Source organism: Mesoplodon bidens (genome assembly GCF_964165515.1).
Source record: "Mesoplodon bidens genome assembly, chromosome: 5".
NCBI classification, from domain to species: Eukaryota; Metazoa; Chordata; class Mammalia; order Artiodactyla; family Ziphiidae; genus Mesoplodon; species Mesoplodon bidens.
In genome coordinates this window covers 4,432,523-4,455,782 of record NC_138161.1, presented here as the reverse complement: position 1 = coordinate 4,455,782, position 23,260 = coordinate 4,432,523, and the positions used below count along the sequence as shown (strand labels likewise).

At 47.4% G+C, this 23,260-nt stretch overlaps 1 protein-coding gene across 7 annotated transcripts in view; it reads right to left on the bottom strand.

Moving 5' to 3' along the window:
* The window catches only part of C2CD2 (C2 calcium dependent domain containing 2), a 63,675-nt gene that overhangs the window by 16,284 nt on the left and 24,131 nt on the right, over positions 1-23,260 (bottom strand). For 5 of the 7 annotated variants that reach the window (XM_081234452.1, XM_081234456.1, XM_081234450.1 and 2 more), the window contains exons 3-11: positions 19,591-19,710; positions 16,446-16,550; positions 11,653-11,778; positions 8,439-8,559; positions 6,807-6,915; positions 4,674-4,738; positions 2,798-2,922; positions 2,135-2,309; positions 1,203-1,316 (exon numbers count right to left, since the gene is read on the bottom strand). In XM_081234452.1, the coding sequence (XP_081090578.1) occupies positions 1,203-1,316; positions 2,135-2,309; positions 2,798-2,922; positions 4,674-4,738; positions 6,807-6,915; positions 8,439-8,559; positions 11,653-11,778; positions 16,446-16,550; positions 19,591-19,710 (1,060 nt within the window). The remainder of the gene's footprint in view (positions 1-1,202; positions 1,317-2,134; positions 2,310-2,797; positions 2,923-4,673; positions 4,739-6,806; positions 6,916-8,438; positions 8,560-11,652; positions 11,779-16,445; positions 16,551-19,590; positions 19,711-23,260) is intronic. The other 2 variants (XM_081234453.1, XM_081234451.1) reach the window with 1 other exon arrangement.

Here is a 23,260-nt window from a genome sequence, read left to right as displayed (position 1 = left end):
TCACTGGATGTAAGATACTATTAAAATCTCTCTAAAAACACAGATGCTACATTTCCCAAGGCAGCGGCGAGGGACCAAGTGGCTGAGAACTCTGTGGCTGCCGACCCGGCGGGGAAGAGCAGGACGTGGTGAGGACACCTGGGGAGAGGGCTGCGCTGGGAGTCCCTGGCCTTGGGACACCAGTCGGGGGGGTGCTGAGCCCAGAGCTTCTGTCCATCCTCAGCGAGCCCGTCCAGGTGCCAGCTGTGCCTGAGGAAGCTTGCAGGGCTCCTGGCTGCATGGTGCGGGCTGGTGCCAGCACCCACAGACAAGAGGGGGAACCACAGCAGGGATGTCAGCCCGGGGTGAAGGTGCCCCCATGGTACAAAGCAGAGCTGAGACAGGGCCCCCAGGAGTGGCCAATGAGGGGCATTGCTTCTGTCTAGGATTTTGCAGCTGGGGGGACCCTGCAGCTTCCAAACAACCAGGGAAGCCCCCACAGGGAAAGAGGCAGTTTTCCACTTCCGCCAGGTTCAGAGAACACACGGCCATCCCAAGACAGCAGCCATCACATGAGAGCTGCCTGCCCACTGCCTATCCCTCCCTGTCCTGTCCTTGACATTGGCAGGGTCAGAAATAGGACTCAGTGGACTGCGGTGGGGAGAAGCTGCCCCCCTAGCCCTTCTTAGACTGCAGGTCACATGTGAGCGAAGAGAGAAAATTGAACCCCCAAATTTAGATGATGCTCTGATTCCAAGAGACAGTGACACAAGCGACCATAAAACTGGGAAATCTGCATCCAGAGTTCCAGGGGAAACTAATCCTATTAAACAGGTTTCAGGGGACAGTGGGGGACAAAATAAAGTTGCCTTTATGATTATGTCCCCCGAGTCCTGCTTATTTTATGACATCTGTGGAACTAGTGCGTTGAACAAGAGAAAAAATAACATTCAGAAATTTTACACAGTGAGGCATAAGCTGGCTTTTTGTGCTTATTTTGTTCAAGTGTTCCCTGAAACTTAAGGCAGGGATGCCAACGCCACACCTGGTCTTCCGTCGACTTCCATTTCCCTTCTCTCTTTCTAGTTAGTTCCTCACTTACTATATTAAAACACCTCTCCCCAAACTCTAAAAAGGAAAAGCATCCTTCTCACCAGATGCGGGGCTCGAGGGCAGAGCCTGAAGGAGCTGAGCGGGGACCATCTGGAGTGGCCTTGCGTTACCTGTATCCGAGGAAGAGAACATCTTGCTGACGGGGGCGCCGTGGCAGGAGATGGCCTGGATGGAGATGTCCTTCTCGATGACCTTCACCCTGACAGGTGTTCTCAGGGGAGATTCTGCCCAGGAGAAATCCTGATTACAACAGCCCTCCGAAAGCTGTCTGACTCTTACAGTTACCGGAAAGTGAAATCACACCTCACTTCAACTCTACTTCATGCAGTTGGAAAAGGTAAGAGGCAAACCTTAAGATATTTTTAACAACCTCTCTGATTCTTTTTTGGGGGAGGGGAGGAATGCCCAAAAGGGGCATTGGAAGCCCAGGTTTAAATAAAATTTCAGAGACCTTTTAATTAAGCCGGAATTTCACTTTCTGTTTTGCATTCAAGAACAGTGCCAAGTGATTTATTCTGGGATGATAATACTTTTGTACAGGCAGGAACACATTATAAATTTTAAAAAAATAATAAATCATACACTTATACAGAAGTTGTCTCCAGGGTGGTGGCTATGGGGACAGGTACAGAATTCGGCTAGATCTAAAATGCACATCAAGCCTTCGAATGAATGATTTTTAACATAAGAAACTCTATGCTGGCCTCTCACATCTAATGTTTCAAGATAGTGTGTGCTGTCCCCACGTAAACGTCATGGACTACTTAATGTAATGAGATATTTCATCTAGGATCTAGATTTTAGCTTCAGAATTCACTACAGGTTTGAACCTTGCTTTGGCTTGTCGTGTGTCTGTCTGACAAGATAGAAAGATAATTGTCTGAAAAAAAAGCTATGCAGAAGCCTTGCCAATTACCATTCTTCCCGTAACAGGACATTTTCTTACAGATAATCCTACAGCCTACAGCGGTCTGCAGTTTATACAGGCAAGACATTTACAGGGGAGGCGTGACTTCAGAGTTTCTGCGGGGAGGAAACTCACCGGAGCTCAGCGGGGAGGCCCTCCCTGCATCGAAGCGAGGCTTGGTTTTCACGGCAGTGACGGTAGTGACCACGGTCCCGCACGGCATCACTGTGCGGTCTTTTTCTATCTTTGCAGCAGGAACAGGTGGAGGCATTTGCCAGGATCTCGCTTCACCGGGTTCGATGTAAGAAAACTGCAGAGAGGGCTGGTTACATGCTTTGTAGTCAGCGCAGACGGACACCCCGCCACGGCACGCTGCCTGCCTTTGCAATAACCTCTGATTTCTCTAGCTGTCGCTTAGTATCATAAGTAACTTACAATTAACCGATTTCCCCAGAACTGACATAGGATGATGAGACCCAGGCTCAAACCCAGCCACTCGGCACATAATGATGGGAACAAAAGCTGGAGAACCAAACAAAATAAAAGAGCCCTTTCTGGGTTAGGCCTGCGTGAAAGGGAATCATGGAAAGTTATGTCAGAGGTAGACAACGCAACGCAACCCGGGGCAGGAAGCCTCCCATTCATGTCTAGAAATGCCTGGGAGGAAACATCAGGTCTTGGACAAGCTTCTTGCTTTACATTGAAGCGAGAACAAGACTCTGACAGACATAAATCAAGATGTCCCTTTTCTCAAGTGGGTCGAGCTGGGCCTTGGCATTGTAGAGAATGACGTCATACCTCTGCAGTGACCGAACCCAACGCTGAGCTGCCCGAGGAGGACCCGCTGGTCAGCGTAAAGCTCTGTGGCCCAGAAGGCTGCTTCTTGAACAAGTCCAAGGGGACAGTCGTCATTGCCAACAGAGCTAAAGAGACAGAGGACAAACAGGGAACATTGGGGGTGTCTCCATGGGGTTCCACAGGGACAGGATGCCCGCAAGTGGCTGCAACCAGAACCAACTCTGGACACACGCCCCGCTCACTGGGACATGCTCCCGTTTCAGAATGTTTTAGAAAAGTCAAGGTCATAAAGGACAAAGGAAGGCTGTGGAACTCTTCCAGATCAAGGGAGGCTACAGATGTGACAATCAAGAGGTAGTATCTGATCCTACACAGGACTGGGAAATACTGCCAGGAAGGACCTCAGGGGCTTGGCTGATGGAAACTGGAATCTGGGCAGTAAAGAGGTGGACCAACGTAACCCAGGAAGCTGATAACTGTGCTGTGGACAAATAATATCCCCACTGGTAGGAAATACGCAGTAAAGAATTTAGGGTAAAGGGCCAGGATGCCCGAAATTTACACTCACACAGTTCACACATTTACCCTCGTGTGTGTGTGTGTGTGTGTGTGTGTGTGTGTGCGTGCGTGCGTGTGTGTGTGTGTGTGTGTGTGTAGACAGACAGAGGGAGCAAAGTGAGAGCGACCAGCAACTGTGAGCACAAATAATAAAGGAAATGGGGCAAAATATTAAACATATATGAGCCTGAGGAAAGGTTATATGGTTGTTGTTTGTTCTCGTTTTTTTGTTTTTTTTTTTTTTTAAGTTTGAAATTTCACAGATCCCATCAGGCTGGCCTGGAATGAATTTCCAATGGAGCCAACAGGGGTGGTGCCCCAGGAATGGATTAGGCAAACAGTGGTTCCACCCTGTGTTCAGACCACACGCCCTCTCTTGGAATGTCAGTTCTTATCTCAGGAGCATCTGAGTTATCTCTAGACTACAGAACCAGGGAAACTGCCTCAAAACTCCTTGCTAATACCTAGGAGCTTGAATTGTTTTTTCCTATGCCTTTGTAACTTTAGGAGATAACCAGATGGCTTGGTGTCACAGCTGAATAAGCCAGGGAAGGGTCACCTCTCCCAATTTTGGTATGTTCATAGGGATTTTAAAAAACCTAATAAATACTGAAACTACTGATTTACACACATACACACCAGGTCCATGTTCACTTTAGTGATTTTCACCTCTATTTGTTGCTGACTTGTATCTAAAGCATGTGTCCAAGTTAAGCTGCTACGGCTTATTCTACGAGGAAAAGTCAGCTGTAATTCATGGAGACAGAGAGCAGAAGGGTGGGGGCCAGGGGCTGGGGGAGGGGCCTGGGGAGTGAGTGTCTAATGGGGACAGAGTTTAGGTTTTGTAAGATGAATTCTGGAGATGCATGGCGGTGATGGTTGCACAACCATGTGAATGCACTTAATACCACTGAATTCTACACTCAAAAGTTGCTAAGATGGTAACTTTTAAGTTATATGTATCAACACAATTAAAAACTGAAGAAAAAAAAAAGTAAAAGGTCTATTAAGGCTAAGAGGGTTGAGAACTGCTCTAAGCCAAGAACTGTTGAATAAAAGATGTTTGATATTTGTTTAAAAAAAAAAGAAAAAGAAAAAGAAAAGAACCAGTTGAATATCTCTTTCCCAAAATGTTTGACCTTGCTAATAACAGAATGGACTTCCAACCAAACATTCCCTTGGGAAGACCTGGAGTGGCTTAGGGGGAGGGGCCGAGGCTCTGCTGCGTCTCCCGCCCTCTCCACCCCAAGGCCCTGGTCAGGGCCGCTGGATGACCCTCCCAGAGAGCAGGGTCTCCGTCTGCGTGCTGACCACCCACCTTCTGAGGATTGCCCATCCTCTGAAATCTGCAGGTGCAACTCCCTCGACTTGGCATTCAACTCACTGTGGAAAGGAAGAGGGGCCATGAATCCTTAAAAATGCTTTACTAATTTCTTGAAATAGTATTGTTTTCCTGATGATAGAAAGGAATGCAAATCAACATCAATATTTAAGAAACTACAGAGATATATAACCAAAACACAAAGATTATCTGCAACTTCACCATCCAGAAATAGTTACTGTTAATATTTGGTGACTAGTCTTCCAGGGTAATCCAATGGGACTTTCTGAATGATGGTGGAAATGTTCTGTAGAGCTGCTATCAAATTCGGTGGCCACTAGCCACATACAGCTATTCAGAACTTGAAATGAGGCCAGTGCAAACTGAGGAACTGGGTTTAATTTTGTTTACTTTTAATTAATTGAAATTTAAAGAGCTACATGTGGCTAGTAGGTACTGTATTGAAAGATAGAGCCATATAATTGTCTGAAAACAAATATAGAACATAACATACCTCTCTCCTCCTTTGTAACCTATTTTTTTCACTTAAGATATCCTGGACATCTTTCTATGTCAATAACTACAGAGGAACATCTTTTTTAATAGGTGTCTAGTATTCCACTATCTGGGCTTAAGAGACTTTATTCAGCCAGTTCCTTAATAACCAACCCTTAATAATGGGTTGTTTCCAATATTTTGTAATTATTAACAAGCTGAGATAAATATCCTCATACATATATCTTTGCACACACTGTGTGATTATTTCCTTAGGAAAGGAGCAATTGCCAATCAAAAGGTACATGCGTATAAGAGATTTTCTTTTTTTATACATATTGATGACCTCCAGAATGATTATTCTAATATATACAGTATTTCCACTGGCTTTTCTCACTTTTTACCAACCTATAAGGCAAAAAACAATCTCTTTTGTTTAAGTTTGCATTACTTTAGCTATTACTGAGATTGAACATCTTTTCAGATGCTTCTAGCTATCTACAGCTCTTACTTTTGCTTTTCTAGTACAGAAATTTTGCCCAGTTTTCTAAAAGAGTGCTCATATTTTCATTAATAATTTATAAAGGCTCTTTATATTATACATGGGACACCTTCTTCCATTATTTTTTCTAATTATTTATTGTTTACGCACCAGAAAGTGACTGATTTCTGTATTTTTGTACTCAGCTACTTTACTGAAATATTATTTATATTAGTTTTTATAATATTATTATTTCTACCCTATATTCATTATTTCTAACAGTTTCAATTGATTTTCTGGAGTAGCCTAAATATGCAATAATATTATCTCCAAGTAATGATTAGTTTTGCCTCTTCCTTTCCCCTACTTGTGTACTATTTCTTTTTCTTATCTAATTGCATTAACTAGTACTTCTAGAACAAAACAGTTGGTATCCTTCTCTTGACTTTAGTGGGACTGTTCCTACTACTTATCACTTACAGTGATTTTTTTTTAATACTATGAAAAAAGTGACCATAAATCTTGTTCTAATTAAGTTTTAAAAATTAGAAATGGTTATTAAATGTCACTGAATATCTTTTGGGCATATAGAGAAATAATAAGTTTGTTTTCTCCCTTGATCTAGTGACACAGTGGATTTCATTAATAGATCTCCTCACATTAAACCATCCTTGCATTTCTGGTATGAACTCAGTTGGTCTTGGTGTATTATTTTTAATGTACTACTGGATTCTATTTGACAATACACTAGTCAGAATTCCTACATCACAATTTGTAAGTGGTCTATAATTTTCCTTTTTTCCATTCTCTTTGTCAGATTTTGGTATCAATCAGAAGTTTCCTTCCATTCTGCTCTGGATGGTGGGTGTTTCTAAAGCAAGTGGAAGGCCCAACAACAGATCTCTCGTCACAGCAGGGCATGGGTATGTAGGTGAGGAGTGAATCAATACTAAGAGCTGCCTTCAAAAAGAAATCCATGTCTGACTTACAGCTTCCTCAGATGCTTAATATACTTCTTTTTAATTTTTTATATTTTCTTTTTTTCTCCCTCCCTCCCTCCCTCCCTTCTTTTGTATGAACAGTGCTGCAGAGTGGTTTTAGAATTTGGCAGTCTTGAGTAGGTGTGGCCATGGAAACCCGGGCCCCTTACGCACAAGGTGAATTCTTCTTCCCAAGTGAGGGTGGTAGTGTTTTTCAAGAGGGTGCTGGAGAACTTCTGGATGGGATCATTCAGCTGAACTACACATACTGGGTTAATGTTGCCTGTAATCAAACAGAGGGGCACCGTATTGGCTTTTATTTTTGTTTTCTAGTTGCATTAAGACATTTTGCAGATAAAAGAAAGGCTGAATTAAATGTCTGGTCTTGGCTCACTGGACCCTTGGCTCAGAGGGTCCAGTGTTCCTTTCATTTGCCATTTACAAACTCTCAGAGCACCGCATCTGGGGTTACTCACTGGATGTCCACAGCCCCGGGCTGCCCCAAGTGCCCCTGCTCCCCCCTCGGTTCTGACTGCGGGCACAGCTCTCTGGTGAGGGCCCTCCCTGGGGGCAACATTACTCCAGCAGAGATGTGGGCCTCACTTTGAACAAGACTAACAGCTTGGAAAAGGAAGGGCATCTGGGGTAACTGCTAAATTTGGGGATACCTCCCAGAGAACCCATTTCCCTCTTACAAAGATGTAGGTTTTTATACCTAACTCAGCTCAGTCAAAACTTTTTGAGGTATTTGATCCAGATAACAGGACATTTCACTAGTGAACAGTTGTGTCTGCTTCGAGGCAATGCTTGCCCCATGGCAGAAAGCTGGGAATATACTGTGTAATCAATAATCAATGGTAGGGCTTCCCTGGTGGCGCAGTGGTTGGGAGTCTGCCTGCTGATGCAGGGGACACGGGTTCGTGCCCCGGTCCGGGAAGATCCCACATGCCGCGGAGCGGCTGGGCCCATGAGCCATGGCCGCTGAGCCTGCACGTCCGGAGTCTGTGCTCCGCAACGGGAGAGGCCACAACAGTGAGAGGCCCGCGTACCGCAAAAAAAAAACAAAAAAAAAACAATCAACGGTAAAGGACTGGAATATGTTGGCCCTTTACCGTATACCAGGTGGTGTTCGGTGTTCTACACACATCATCTTACTAATCACCACAGTCACTTTCAAGGAGAGATTCTGACCCAGATGGGGACCTGCTGGCAGAGGTTAGAAATTGGGACCCAACCCTGGCCGACTGGGTCCCGGGAGCCCCTCCCGGCTGCTAAGTGGCGTGGCCTCAGGGGGCGAGGTGTGAGTTACCAAAACACCACCCATACCCAGCTTCATTCACAGAGTTTCTAGGTAGTTCAGTGTGTTCTACCTGCACTTCTGGAACGGGAGGAAACTCGCCACAGATAAACATAAGTAACCCCGATGTTCTCAGACAATACAAAGAACTTATCGCTACTCTTGGCAAAAACCACACCACAGTGGAAAGATGTGTCCGGTCCCAGGCTACTCGGCATCCGGGGTCTCAGCACTGACTCAGAATCACCGAAAAGGAGTCACCCATTCTGCGATGTTTCTGTCTTGTCTCCATAGCAGCCTCTCTGGGCAACACAGGGTTCCCGGTGGGCCCAAAGCCTTCTGGACACCCATAATCCCCCCATGTGGCACCCCCCTTCCACAGGAGGAAGCAAAGGCCACGTACAACCCACGAGCACCTCCTCCCCTCTGCTCACACTGCAGACGGTCACATCCACAGCCAGCCGGGTGCCCTGCCCTCCCCTGCGTGCCCCTGCCGCGCCATCACCCACCTGAAGCACCAGGATGGCTCAGCAGCGAGGCTCGGATATTCTTCACCAATAGTTTGAGCTCATGAGCCCTTGGAGGTTTGGGAGGGCAGGATTCCTGAGTAGATGAAGTGCGCTGCAGATGCTGCAGAAAGGAAGACAAAGAACAGTGAGCCGTGGGAAAGAGGCAGTGGCCACTGGACACCTGTTACAGGGAAGGAATCTTCTAGAAAACCTTCAGAGGGAGCCTGGCCCCCAGGCCTGCTCTGTAACAACTGGGGAGGGAGGGTACCAGTCACGCACAGCTGCTTCCCCTCCTTGGGAGCCTTGTACATCCCACAGAAAGCAAGCGAGGGAGTTAAGCATTCACCCAGAGAGGACTCCCCTGAATCTCACTGTGGGTGGAGATGGGGCCACGCGGGACCCAGGGCAGGAGCTTGAGACAGAGTGGGGCGCCCTCCCTGGGATTCAGGGGCCCACTGCCTACTAGCACTAAGTGTGACACCAGCCAGGACACTGGCTACTTCCCACCTCCTGGCAGACCTGCCATCCACGTGGGGAGGATCTAAGTGTCATCCAGGTGTCACGCTAGGGACAAAGCAGAGGCAGGTACCCCCTGAGCCTGCTTCATTACCATATCCTCAAATGGGCATCAAGGTGTTTCCGACAGAGAGCCTCCCCAAGCTTGTGGGACCTCATCTTCAGACCAGCCTTTCTCAAGCTAGCTTCCACCTCCCACTCATGGCTACAAGTGTTATTTACAAGGGGCTCCTTAGGTACAAACATTTGGGAATCCTGGAAAAGCTTCTCAGAGACATCACAGGCCTCTGCACAGCAAGAGCCTTCCAGGGAGGGATGCTAAGAGCTGATTTGACCTCAGAGTGCTTTTGCGGGGGATGCTTACTAACATCTCAAGCGACTGTAGTGTTCTTTAGGTCACCACCTAGCAAACATTATTCTGAGCCAGGGCAGGGCCTTGCCCACTGTGAGCTGCAGGTGCTGGGAGGCCAAGAAGTAATCACAGAAGTCCTCAAGATCCAGGTCCCTGAGCACTGGGGACAGAGCAGCCCACATGTCTGGGGTGGAGATGCACTGTTTTCTCAATTGTGTATGCGTGATGGCTTATCTTACGTGTTGACTTGACTGGACCATGGGGTGCCCAGGCATGTGGTCAGATGTGATTCTGGGCATGTCTGCAAGGAGGCTGCTGCCTGAGATTTACATTTAGATCAACAGACCGTGTAAAGCAGATTGCCTTCACTACTGTGGTGGGCCTCGTCCAATCAGGTGAAGGCCTGAATAGAACAAAGGGCTGACTCTCCCTCAAATAAGAGGGAATTCCTCATGCCTGACTGCCTTAGAGCTGGGATATCCATTTTTCCCTGTCTTTGGACTTGAGTGGAAACAGCAGCTCTCCTGGGTCCCAGCCTGCTGGCTTCTCCTGTAACTCTTGGGGCTTGTCAGACTCTGGCATGAGCCAACTCCCCAGAATAAGTCTCCTTATATATATAAATATATATATTTTATACATAAATATATAATTGGCTCATGTAGTTATGGAGGCTATTTTATACACACACACACACACACACACACACACACATTCATTGGTTCTGTTTCTCTAGAGAACCCTAATATAATATGCATGTTATTTTGATACATACACTCTACAAATTTATTGAAAAGCATTATTGAATTTATGGTAGTCTTGGTCCCTTTATTTTCTGAATCCATGTATTCTAAAAATGCAGTACTATTTTGTGAAGTTTCTCAAATTTTGACATTAAAAATGTATAGTCATATTCAAAACAGGCAGCTCTGATTTGCACTAAGCCACCAGGATAGAATTACTGAGAGAGAGAAAGCCAAGCCTCTGCTCTCACCTCTGGGAAGCCTGGCCTGACCCCCCGTCTCTGGGCCGAGCCCCACCTGGTAGCACAGCCCTGGGAACCCTGCGCACACGCCCACAAACCCCTCCCTCTGCTCGTCTGCTTACTCAGCTCTGCTGCATCAGGTTTCTTATGTTCTGATAACCTTCAACACCCAGAGCGAACCACAGAGCACCGTGATCCCCTGATATCTGTGCAGGGAATCAAAGAGATTGTGTCTCCAGGCTCTACACGTTCACAGTGGTGATGCCCTAACAGGAACCAGAGACCAAGAGCCTGCATCAAAAAATCATATGAAAAGTTATACTTTAGGGACTTCCCTCGCTGTCCAGTGGTTAAGACTTCGCTTTCCAAGGCAGAGAGTGAGGGTTCGATCCCTGGTCAGGGAGCTAAGATCCTACATGCCTCGTGGGCAAAAAACCAAAACATAAAAAACAGAAGCTATATTGTAACAAATTCAATAAAGACTTAAAAAGAGAAGTTATACTTTCACACTGGCTTCACCACCCACTATATACTAACAGTGGATATTCTACCATGCCACATAAAAATGCTGGAAAGACACAGGAAAAATAACTTTAGGGACTTTAAGTGTATGTTTTGCATAGTCATCACGAAAAGATCTGCTCATGATTGGGAGAATTAATTGACCTCAAGCCAAGGTTTTTAGATGTGTCGCCAAAAGAGATGTGCGGGGCCAAGCCCAGGGAGGCTGTCCTGGGCGAATGCCTGGACGTGAATTTAGCCAGAGAATTAGCACCTAATCGGGCAGTGGGGAGGGCCCCAGAATGGGGAGGGGGGTCGTCAGCATGGGAAGGACCCCACAGAGGAGATGGCCTCATGTGTCCGCACTGCCTGAGGGCGACAGACCCCCAAGAGGCAGTGTGGACGGAGGCTGTCCCCGTCCTGGGCTAAAAGTCTGTGGGTCCAGTGCGCTCACTCTGCCTGCCTCGGGACAGTTCCCAGGTACCTCAGTTCTGGAAGGGTGCGATCCCAGACAACAGGCTCTGGGGGCACGGCGAAAAGTCAAGTCCTGGCTCCTAAAAGGAGAGGATCTGGGCTACTTCGGCTTGGACTCTGCTGAGTGGGCCAGACACCTCTTCCTTTCCTCCCGTGCGGCTTCGGAACCCTGTGCCCCGAACTCAGAGCTTTGCCCCAGACCATGGTCATCACCCACCAGCAAGCGACTGTGCAATCTCGCTCTACCAACGGGGGTGGGGGTGGGGGGGCGCAGAGGCAAGGTGCAGGGGTGGGGGGCGAGCATGGGAAATGCACACAAATTCTCCAAGCGGGCGGACCACGGTCCTTCTGGGGGTCGTGAAGCACCCACCCCCGGTGAACTGGTTTACCTGAACTTCCCTCACATCCGTAGGCTTTGTGCTCAGAACCACTGATGGGGAGGCAGAGGTAACCAGGTGCTTCAGAATATCCTCGAGACTTTCAGAGACGGCGTCCGCCCCAACCGCCTGGTCCTGCTGGAAGAGGAGGGAGTCACCTAACCATCTCGTAACCAGGCACGTGCACAAGTGGGCAAGCAAGTGCATGGCTCTCCAGATGTCCCTGGGACAAAACAGACTTGGGGTCCCCAGGGCTCCAGGAGATCAGACTAGGACAGTGAGCCGCTCACTCACTCTTATCTTTGCCGATCTCAGAAGTCATTCATCCTCCTTGTTTTTAAAAGTTAAGGATAAGACATGTGCAGCATAGACATGTGTTAACATTTCTGTGTGTATCTTTTCAGTCCTTTCCTGTAAACATAGAGGCACATGTTTTTTCTTTCTTGCCTGATGGTTTGTTTTTTTTTTAATTAAAAGGTAGTCAAGGGACTTCCCTGGTGGTCCAGTGGTTACAACGTCACCAGTTCAATCCCTGGTTGGGGAGCTAAGATCCCACATGCTTTGCAGCCAAAAAAAAAAAAAAAAAAAAAAAAAGAAACACCGAAACATAAAAGCAGAAGCAATAATGTAACAAATTCAATAAAGACTTTAAAAATGGTCCACATCAAAAAAAAATAAGAAGAAAAAAATGGTATTCAAGTAAATGGAAAGGCTCAATAAAAATGAAGACAAGCTTGTAGAAGAATAACACAGCAGGATGACTTGCATCACCAGATGTCAAGCTCTATAAGGCTACAATAATTAATACCCAACAGAAACGCGCTCATGTGTTTTAGAATGTTCACAGCACCACTATTCATAATGACCCCAAACTGGAAACTACCTAAGTATCCATCAATACCTGAACAGATACACAAGTTATGGTGCAGTCACACAATGGAATACCACAGGGTGATGAGCACAAACAATGCACAAGCACACACAATGACACAGATGAATCTCACAGACATAATGTTAAGTGAAAGAAACCAAACACAGAAAGACACATACATAGTACTGCATGATTCCTTTATTTAAAGTACCAAAACAAGCAAAACTAAGCTAATGCTGTTTGTGGGCAGAATTCTAAGATGACCCTCAAAGAGTCACGTTCTGCATCATCCCCTCGCCTTGAGGGCAGGTGGCGCCCGTGACTTGCTTCCAGCCAACGGAATACGGCAAAGTGATGTGACGGGCAAAGGTTATGTTAGAGACAACTCCCTCTTAGCAAACCAGAGCAAGAGATTCTCCTCCGAACCTTGAAGAAGTCAGCTGCCACGGGTGAGGGGGCCACATGGCACAGAACTGCAGGGCTTCAAGGAGCTGAGAGCAGCCGCAGCCCACGGCCATCAAGGAACTGAGGACCTCAGTCCTACAGCCACAAGGAACGGAGTTTTGCCAACAACCACAGGAGACTGGAAGGGGATCCCGAGCTCTAGGAAGGGCAGTGAGCCCAGACCATGATGACAGCCCATGAGACCCCGAGCAGGGGACCCAGTCTAGCCTGGACTGACTGACAGATACTATGAGGTACATGTGTGTTGTTTCATGCTGCTGGGTTTGAGGTAATTATTAGTTGCAAGCATAGATAACTCATACATGTTAGAAGTCAGGAGCATGGTTACCCTTTGTAGGGGCTGCAGGTGGTGAGTGGAAGCGGGTAAAGGGGGTTTTCTGGGGAGCTGACCCTGCTCCGTTTGTTGAGCTGGGTGCTGGGTACTCATGAATGGTCAGTGTGTGAAAGCTTCAGTGAGCTGCGCGCTTACAAGATGTGCACTTTGCTGCATATCTTCTCTCTCATTTTTTAAGCAAGGAGGATCTATTTTTTAAAATCTCAGTGAAAAGCCTTGTTTAAATATAATAGCTTTTGTTTTGAACTCTTAAAAGCTGGATCTGCCTGGACACTTGCTAAAAGAAAATATCAAACTCTGCCAGCTCTGCTGGCATCCACGCCATCATTCCGTGGTTTCAGGACGGCGGCTGCAGTGCGGTGAGTGCCGATGCTCGGCCACCCTGGCCATGATTCTGGCTCTGCCACTGACGGCTCCAGGGCCCTCTGTGTCCCTCGTCACGTCTGGTATAAATGTCCCCACTGTGGGGCTCCAGCCCCCCCCTGCGCAGGGGGATGGACACTGGCAGGACTTGATTTCCACCAGGACCACAGACCTATTGAAAAATCTTCCAACTTGCGGGGTTGGAAGTGATTTCAGAAATTGGTCTGTGGTGTCCCAAGGACAACCAGCTGGCCAGGCCTTGTTACAGCAAACTCAGGCCAAATCTGCCATTTATTGAAAATCTACTCTCTGCCAGGAACTCTAAACTCATAATAATCAAAATGGCTCACACTTAGGTCACTCTGAGGATGTGTCAGGCTCGAGGCTACGCACTTATACATAGTCACTAGTTTAAGCCCCACAACCACGTTGAAAATCATCACCCCCATTTTACAGATGAGGAAACTGAGGCACAGAGAAATTCATTAACATGTGTGGGGTCTCACAGCTCCTAAGTGGCAGAGCTGAGAGTTGAGCCCAGGCGCTAAGGCTCCAGGGTCTGCCCTGAGAACCGCTCCGCCATCATCTTTCTCTTAGTGCAATAGGTTCTTGATACCCTTATTTTTAAACTGAGGTGAATTCACATAACATAAATGTAGCCACTTTAAGGTATGCATTTCAGTGGTGTTTAGTACATGCCTACCCGGTGCTGTAAAAGTATCGCCTCTCTTTGTTCCAAAAGATTTCCATCACCTCCAAAGTAAAGCCTTTACTCGTTAGCACTCATTCCCCAACCCTCCCCCCAACAGCCCCTGACAGCCACTAACCTGCTTGGCATCTTCATGCACTTGTGTATTCTGGGTATTTCATAGAAATGGGATCACATGACACGGTCATTTATGTCTGGCTTCTTTTACTGAGCACAATGTTTTCAAGGTTCATTCATCATCTAGCACATATTAGTACTTCAATCTTTTTATGACTGAATAATAGTCCATTGTACGGATGTACTGCACTTGGTTTATCTATTTCTATCTTTTTTTAACCCGCACATTTCTCCTCACTTTACAGAGGAGGAAACCAAGGGGGAAAGGTGGGTTCTGGGGTGCTCAGAGTCCATCACATTTTAGATGCACAGAGCAGCTGACTTGGGGACCTTCCTTTATAGCTGTCCCCCTGCCCCCATGCCATCTCAACCGCCAGGGGCCCAAGGGGTTACTAAGCCCACAGGACCCAGTTCCAAGGGGCTGGTTTAATCCCACAGGATTACTTCATTGGGAAAGTCATGCTTCTCATTAATATGGGGAGCCCACGGTTGGCAGAGAAATGTACAGGGCCTTGTGGGGAGCAAGGTGTGAAGAGTGCATACAGCATGCCACTGCGTGGGTAAGAAGGGGGGAATAAGGTCCATTTTGCAAAAAGAAACCTAGGCTGGGTAAACGAAAACGAAAGACACAAGCGAGCAGAGAGCAGGGGATGGATGGGGTGGAGGGGAGAGGAATGGAGACGGGACTTCTGCACACGATAGTTCATGTAATTTTGACTTTTGAACTATGTTAATATTCTGCACGTCCAAACAATATGTAAACCAACAAAGATGGGGGACAAAACCTGAAAGTGTACTAACAGAAGCGAATGCTGATATCCGCTTACATTAACTCACATCAAGTTGGTAACGTAACCACACAGAGGAAAACACTTAATTTGAGTAGTTTTTGAACACAGAACTCGGTGTCCCCTCGGCAGGATACACTCTGCTATGAAGACCAGCGGAGCAATCTTGAACTTCGGAAGGTTTTATGTCAGACCTGGCAGGGGAGCCGTTTACAGAACCGTTCTGTGTGTACTGTAGGCCTGAAAAAGCAGTGCCGTGTGGGGGAAAGCAGATGCAAACGTGGGCGGGAAGGAGAAAAAGAAAATAAAGCAGCGACTAGGGAAACACTTAACACGCGTACTTTGTACAACTAAACGGTCAGGCAACAATTCCACTTCTGACGTATGCAAGGGAAAAGAATTACAATTCAAACTCCTTAGTCTTAAAAACAAACTGCCTACACCTATATCAAGGCACAAACAGTTACACTATTTATGGACAAATCATTAAATTTTGCACGATCTTTCCAGCCACTGACAGTGACAGCGCCCGTGTGACTCGGCGGGCCCCTCCTTCTCCCAAGTTCACTTCCTCACACCCCCAGGACCACAGGAAGCGGGGAGATCACCTTCAGACTTGAGACGCAGCTTTGCAAAAGCTGTGGGGAGAAAGGAGGTGGTGGCCTTGGAAGCCAGGCTTTGGACTCAGGCTGAGCTGTAGGTGAGTCGAGCGCCCTCACAGTGAAGGAAAGCATCTGAGGGTCAGGTGTGATAGAACGGTGAGGAGAACCTAGGTTCCATCACTGCCATGGTTTTCAACCATTGCACACAAGTGCTTTAAAAAATCCCTGGTCCAATTAAACCTGCCTGGGGGACAGGGCAGGCTTCAGGATTTTTAAAAGCCTGGGGGACAGGGCAGGCTTCAGGATTTTTAAAAGCTGCCAGGTGATTGCAGGTGCAGCCCAGGTGAGAGCTGGCATTAAATCCACGGAAGGCCCTCCCCACCTCCCCTACCCCCCACCCCGCCCACCAACGCTGCCCCATCATTGCCCTGTGCATTCCCCGGGATCACACATCAGACACGCATTAATCAGAGGCCCCGTCTCCCAGAGCAGGTGGTCATAATGTGCCATGTTTGCACGTACACAAGGGAGGAATCACAAAATCTCACGGACTGACCTCCCCCAGTGCTTTGGGCTGGATCGTAATGGCCATCTCTGGTGTGCTGATGAAGGACCACTTGATCTGAATGTCTTCTCTCTTCTCCTTCATGTGCAGCTCCAGCTATTACAGAAAAAAAAAAAAAGATTATTGGAGGACTGCTCTCTTCCCTGGAGCCTCAAAATGTGTCTGTGGGGCTTCCCTGGTGGCGCAGTGGTTGGGAGTCCGCCTGCCGATGCAGGGGACACGGGTTCGTGCCCCGGTCCGGGAAGATCCCACATGCCGTGGAGCGGCTGGGTCCGTGAGCCATGGCCGCTGAGCCTGCGCGTCTGGAGCCTGTGCTCCTCAACGGGAGAGGCCACAGCAGTGAGAGGCCCGTGGACCGCAAAAAACCCACAAAAACACACAAACAAAAATATGTCTGTGTGTTCATTTGTTTTCTTAGACCGTTATTTATCGCCTCCTTGGCATACTGTGTGCTTTCAAAATGGAAAAGAGGGTCCCAAATCCCCTGACCTCCCTTCCCCCGTCGTGTAGCCCACCCTGCCCTCCCGGGCGCCTTCCTCTGCCTCAGCCTGTCACTTGGAGAGGAACGTCAGGGTCGGGGCTAAAGGCCAGGTGCCATGAAAACGCTGCAGCCTCTTGAGGACCAACCCTCTGCCTTGCAGCTCTCTTCTGAGAGCATCACCAAGGCATAATGGAGCCGGAGGGACAAAGAGAAGGGAGCCGGACGCCTTGTCCAGCCCCACATGCTGACACAGCCCCCGAGGGTTGAGTACAGAGCCGTCAGCATTCTTATCCTCTCTCGCCGGGGCCTCTTCACAACCTCCACTTGGATTCTGATCTCTCCCGATGCCCCTTCCGGCCCTAACCATCTGTTGTGGCAGAATAACACCTGCCCCCACAAAGATGTCCACACCCCAATCCTTGGAACCTCTGGATATATTACCTCACGTGGCAAAAGGGACTCTACAGGTGTGATTAGGGTAAAGGACCTTGGGGTGTGGTGACAACCCTGCATTAACCCAGTGATCCCTGGGGAAGCATAGGAGCCCTTAAAAATGGAAGAGGAAGACAGACGAGCGTGCCAGGGAGATGTGACTGGAAGACAGAAAAGGATGTCAGGCACCCAGGAATGAGGTTGCCTCTCGAACCTGGGACCTTGCCCTTAGCTGACAGCCAGCAAGGAATTCGACCCTCAGTCCTGCAACCATAATAAGCAGCTGAATCCTGCTGATGACGGGCGAGCAAGGAAACAGATTCTCCCCCAGAGCTTCCAGAAAGGAAGGCAGCCCACGACCCCAGGATTTTAGCCTGTGTTGGACATCAGACCTCCAGAATGGTGACATGATAAATGTGTGCTGTTTTCAGCTAAGATTATGGTGATTTGTTTCAGCAGCTATAGCAAACTGATACGTCATCCTTCCTTCTTCAGCTGGAGACGCATTCTAAAGCCAAAATCTTGACCCTTCCCACCTCCACGCCTCCGCCCCACCACCCAGGGAAAGGGAAGGAGAGAATGGCTTTAGACTTGTTTTCTCAGCACTCAGTACTCTCCCTCAGGCTAGCAACGAGTACGAGGTAAGAGAAAGGATGCTTCCCTTGCCCTATCATTCTGGCTGACTCTCGCAAAAGTGCACGTTAATTTCATTGCCCCAGTCCCCGCGTCGCTCCCACCAGGTCAGGGAGAGGGGTTAGCTGCTCGCCTCTATGCATCTTTTATCTGAAGAACAGCAGAGGAGGGGATGCCTCCTGCCATGAGCATTAATAATTCACCAACCTCTAGCAGCTGCCTCTGCTTTGAGAGGTGATCCACGGGCTGCTTTTAAACTATGGTAAGAGATCAAAGATACAATTGTGTTACCTGTATCTGAGCTGCCGAAAATGGCACATAAACAGCATCTCAGAAACTGTTTCCTCGGTGAATGTTTGTGGTCCTTGCTGGACTCACCCCATCCTGAAATGTGTGTCGTGTTGGGTACGTGTGTCCCAGACTTGAAAATAATCTAATCACATTGTCTAAAAAACTAAGGGGGGCACAGCAGGGCTTTAACATCTGACAAGTCCACGAGGCCAACGTAACCTCTTCGACTCTCGGAAAGGGAATGTTACCAGGGTAGGGGTGGGGAGGCTGGGTTTCAGAGAAAAACCATTTAGGGAGCCAGAAATTTCTGTTTGCTCTGGTTGTTTAAAACCATGTCTTTTAAGCAAAGCCAATGGAATATAATCTTCCCTTGTGGTTGAGAACCCTGAATGATTTGCGCTCGTCCCCCAAATTAGCAGTCAAGTACAAGGACAGAGGAGAGGGAACGGCTTGAATCAGCAGTGACCCCTGAAACAGACCCAGAAATTCACAATTTTTACACACTGGCTAAACAAGAGTTGCAGTGAACTTCTGCTTCTGTGTGTGTGACATGCACAGCTATCTGATGGTTTAGGCATCCAGAAATTTCACTAATAAGTCTATTATAATTATTACATATGTCTCTATTTATAATTGCTTTATGTGTAATCATTAATGTTATATATACAATATATAAATATATCAATCATAAAAGTTATAATTATGTAAGTCTAAGATAAGTATTATAATAATGTCTATTATCCAAAAAATAATGGTAGTACTCATCCTTTAACATATAATAAGGGGTCTTTTAAAGCTGACTTTTTCAAACACTAAAAGGAGGAATGCCAAGTCCAGCCCCTAAGCTGTTTTCCAAGCTGCAGGAGTCTTCTGAGGTCTAGTACTTGATCCTGAAATAGAACCACTCGCCTTCTCTCACATGCCATTTTCCTTAATCTAACAGTCGACAACACCCTTGATATGCTCCAGTGCCTTGAAAAATACCGTATCTCCTGTATTTGATGGATGGGAAACTCTGAATTCATTATATATACGTGTACATATGTGTGTGTGTATATATATGTGTCTGTGTATATACCTATGTGTGTATATATGTGTGTGTGTATATACATACACCTATTTCACACACACTTTATTTCCTACAGAGACAATATAATATGGAAGGTGACAGTTCGAAACTTATGAAATGAACAGTAATTAATGAAAACAGGAGCATCCATGTCTGTGATTGTGCCCCTCTCACCCTGCAGGTTTATGAGAACTGTTCTCCTAGGACCCGCTCAGTCTCCCCAATTTTACCTGTAGATGAAGCGGGGAGAGACGCACACTGTAGAGCGGGCGCCCTGTGTCCTCGGACGAGGGGAGCCCCACGCTGACCAGGAACTGGATGGTCTCACCCACCACATGACAAAACACCACCTAGAGAAGGGGCCGTAAAACAACGGAACTTTACACAAGAGAGAGGAGAGCTTGCACCTTACCCATCTTCATTTCACTGAACAAAATCATCTGGACTCTATAAACCAGCAAGGACAAGAATTCAGAGTTTCAAATATGGATGAATATCCAGATTCACACCTTTTCTACTATGCAGTAATTTGAAAACTAGAAACAATATTTCACATCTTTTCTTCCTGATGGATTCCTGGGAGCTAACGCTGGCTTGCCCAAATCTAGTGAGGATCTTTCCACTCATAAAGATCTTTTTCTTTAAACATGGCTTTGTTCTATTTCTCCATGCAGCTGATTTTAAATTGCCCAGACAGTTCCACATTCACACGGAGTGAACGCCATTAGCCACCGTCTCTCACTAAAAATGGGCCTTAAAAAGAAAACTTCTTATGGATGTTACAGGGAAAAAATAAAAAACGTACCCAGAACACAAGAAATTGTTTCTATTTAAATAAATTTTAACCTATCGTGGTTTTCAAAGATGCAGGGATAATTCAAAGAACAAATGAAATATTAAACAGTTACAAAATGATACAGCCTTAACAAACACAGAATTATAAAATGAGCTCATTTAAAGACCTAGGAGACAAAATAATTATGTCGGGAATAAACCTGACCATACTCCTGACATAAATTGCAAAGCATTTTAGAAGGATGAGCGTGAACGCTGTTACCTCACAGAGAAGTATCGCGTTTCTGTCACCGAATCCCCCTACTGGAGCAGACCTTCCAGAATGAGGGGTCGGCCACCCTCCTGGCAAGATGCCAAGCAAGCCCAGTGTGGCATGACCACAAGGCCAGGTGCCAGGTGTGCAAAGGCAGGGAGGAAGGGCAGTGGGAGAGGATGGAGGGGGGCCAGCAGGCGGCCAGTGCGTCTGGCCAAAGCCGGCTCGGCAGAGGCTGAGGGTACGGCGGGATGGATCCCACATTCCCGGGGGAACTGCTGACTCCATATTGGACGGTGTCACTTGGGAAGGAAGGAAAAATTCTTTCAATTCTCTAGTGGATTTAGAACCTAAAATACCAAGTAGCAAGACTGTCAAAACAGTTACTTTGTCAGGGTAACTGCTATTTCACAAAGTTCAGACTAAAAACATGTCCCCCTGCTGATCCCTGGCTAACCCTCTCCACTTGGGGCCCACCTGCCCCTCCAACAAGAACCTGACCTGTACTATACTAGCCCCCCCAGCAAGGGGCCCATTTCCAGTGTCCACTATAAATGCTCTTGACAGTGCGGGGTTAGAAAAAGAAAAGCTTGCCTTTTCCAAATACTGGCGGAAAATTGCACAACCCTTATTTTCATCCGTTCTTGTAAAGTCCCTCTCAGAGGACTGATTTATGTGGATTAGTTCTATATCTTCATCATGTTATTGCATCTCCAGAGCTCATCAAAGGGTGGCCCCGAAAAATGTTTGTATAAGAAATGTCATCTATTCATTTTAAAAATAAATGCTCTATAAACAATCCTTTTAGAAGGAATTTGTTTTTGTTTTTGGCCAAGCCACGTGGCATGCGGGATCTTAGTTCCCTGACCAGAGATAGAACCTGGGCCCCCTGCATTGGGAGCGTGGAGTCTTAACCACTGGACCACCAGGGAAGTCCCAGAAGGAATGTATTTTGATGCCAGATGAGTTATACACACAAGTGACGTGACACGGAGAAAATTCTCTGTTCTTTGAGTCAATAGCCGAGGCCGTTTTACTGCTTAAAATTAAAAACCAGACAGTGACTGGTTGACTTCTTCTTTGGAAACGTCTATACTAAGCTAATTAGAATGTTACTGAGAACACTGACAGCTTCATTAGTGCCCTGACTCAAGAAAGAGTTTGGTTTCCGTTTGTACGCAGTTCTACAAAAAGCTACCCCACTGCGCCATTCCTGATACACAGATATAGCCCAAGCACCCGGTTAAAAGCAAATAAACAAATAATCCAACAAAGATTTTAAAAGACTTTAAAACTTCTAGAATGCAAGCCTCCAGAGGTCACAATTACCATTCAAGTCACATCAGGAAAGTAAGTGCAATCACTAAAAAATGGGACATCTAAAGGTCTGAATGCCCTTTCACAGAGACCCCCCTGGAGGGTCTTCCCTGGCCCTATGGCTTTCTGACCCTCTAAATAACACCTGTCATATAGACCAACCATTTCTTGGCCTCTCTTTAGTGTATTCAGCTGGAAAAACTAATTAAATCAACAATCTGATCAGTTTTGATATGGCCAAACAAAATGCCACCACTGTTCCTACAGGTCCAGCTGGAGGGATGACCATTAGGCCAAATCCGTGTCCGGGGCCAGGCTCTGCCCCGCCTCTCTAAGAGCAATCATGTCCCATTTGCCAAATGGATGAGAACAAAACGGAAAGGAGGCTTTAAAAAGAAGTAATCTTCTCTTAGTGCATTAAGGTGTCATCCACAACGGGGATTGAGTTCTCTCACCCAGGCAAACAGCGGCAGGGCCGCCCGCACCCCCAAGGGGTCCCCTCTTGGAACAGCAGAAGGCAGCATCACCTGATGCAAGGTCAAGCAGACCCTCCCAGCTAGCGCCAGAGCGTCCAGGGTTGGCTTCTACCTACATATGGACGAGCGGGTAGAGACCCTGATCTTGACCCTAGAGTCTCCCCGCCCCAAACACAGTCGTGTTCATGAGGCTCCCTTCTGAAGTTTACAAGTCACCTCCTTGGGGCTTCCCTGGTGGCACAGTGGTTGAGAGTCCGCCTGCCGATGCAGGGGACACGGGTTCGTGCCCCGGTCCAGGAAGATCCCACATGCCACGGAGTGGCTGGGCCCGTGAGCCATGGCCGCTGAGCCTGCGCGTCCGGAGCCTGTGCTCCGCAATGGGAGAGGCCGCAACAGTGAGAGGCCCACGTACCACCAAAAAAAAAAAAAATACAAGTCAGCTCTTTGGAGCATCCCAATTATACAGGGCTGTTTAAATATGGCTGTCAAACCTTTCATGTGTGGTCCTCCCCGCGAAGCAGCCTGATATCGGTACTGGATTTTTAAAGTTAAACTGAAGCAATATCTAGCTTCTGTGGTGGAAGCCCTGGAGCAGGACTCCACAAAGCCAAGATCTGGATGCACAGAAGCGAGCTCCCTGGAAAGCAGCCAGCCGCAAATCCACCTGCTTTATTCTTGAGATTTGTTTTTTCCCAAAGCAAGCAAAGAAATCCTCGATTACACAAACCATTTCAAAAATCGCACAACAGGGGCTTCCCTGGTGGCGCAGTGGTTGAGAGTCCGCCTGCCGATGCAGGGGACATGGGTTCGTGCCCCGGTCCGGGAAGATCCCACATGCCACGGAGTGGCTGGGCCCGTGAGCCATGGCTGCTGAGCCTGCGCGTCCGGAGCCTGTGCTCTGCAACGGGAGAGGCCACAACAGTGAGAGGCCCGCGTACCGCAAAAAACAAAACAAAAAAAATCACACAACAGAAGGCTGAACCGTGTATTCAGATAAATCCCCTTCCTCCCTCCTCTCTACATACGAGAGCCTTTCATGGGGGGTGGGCTCCACATGGG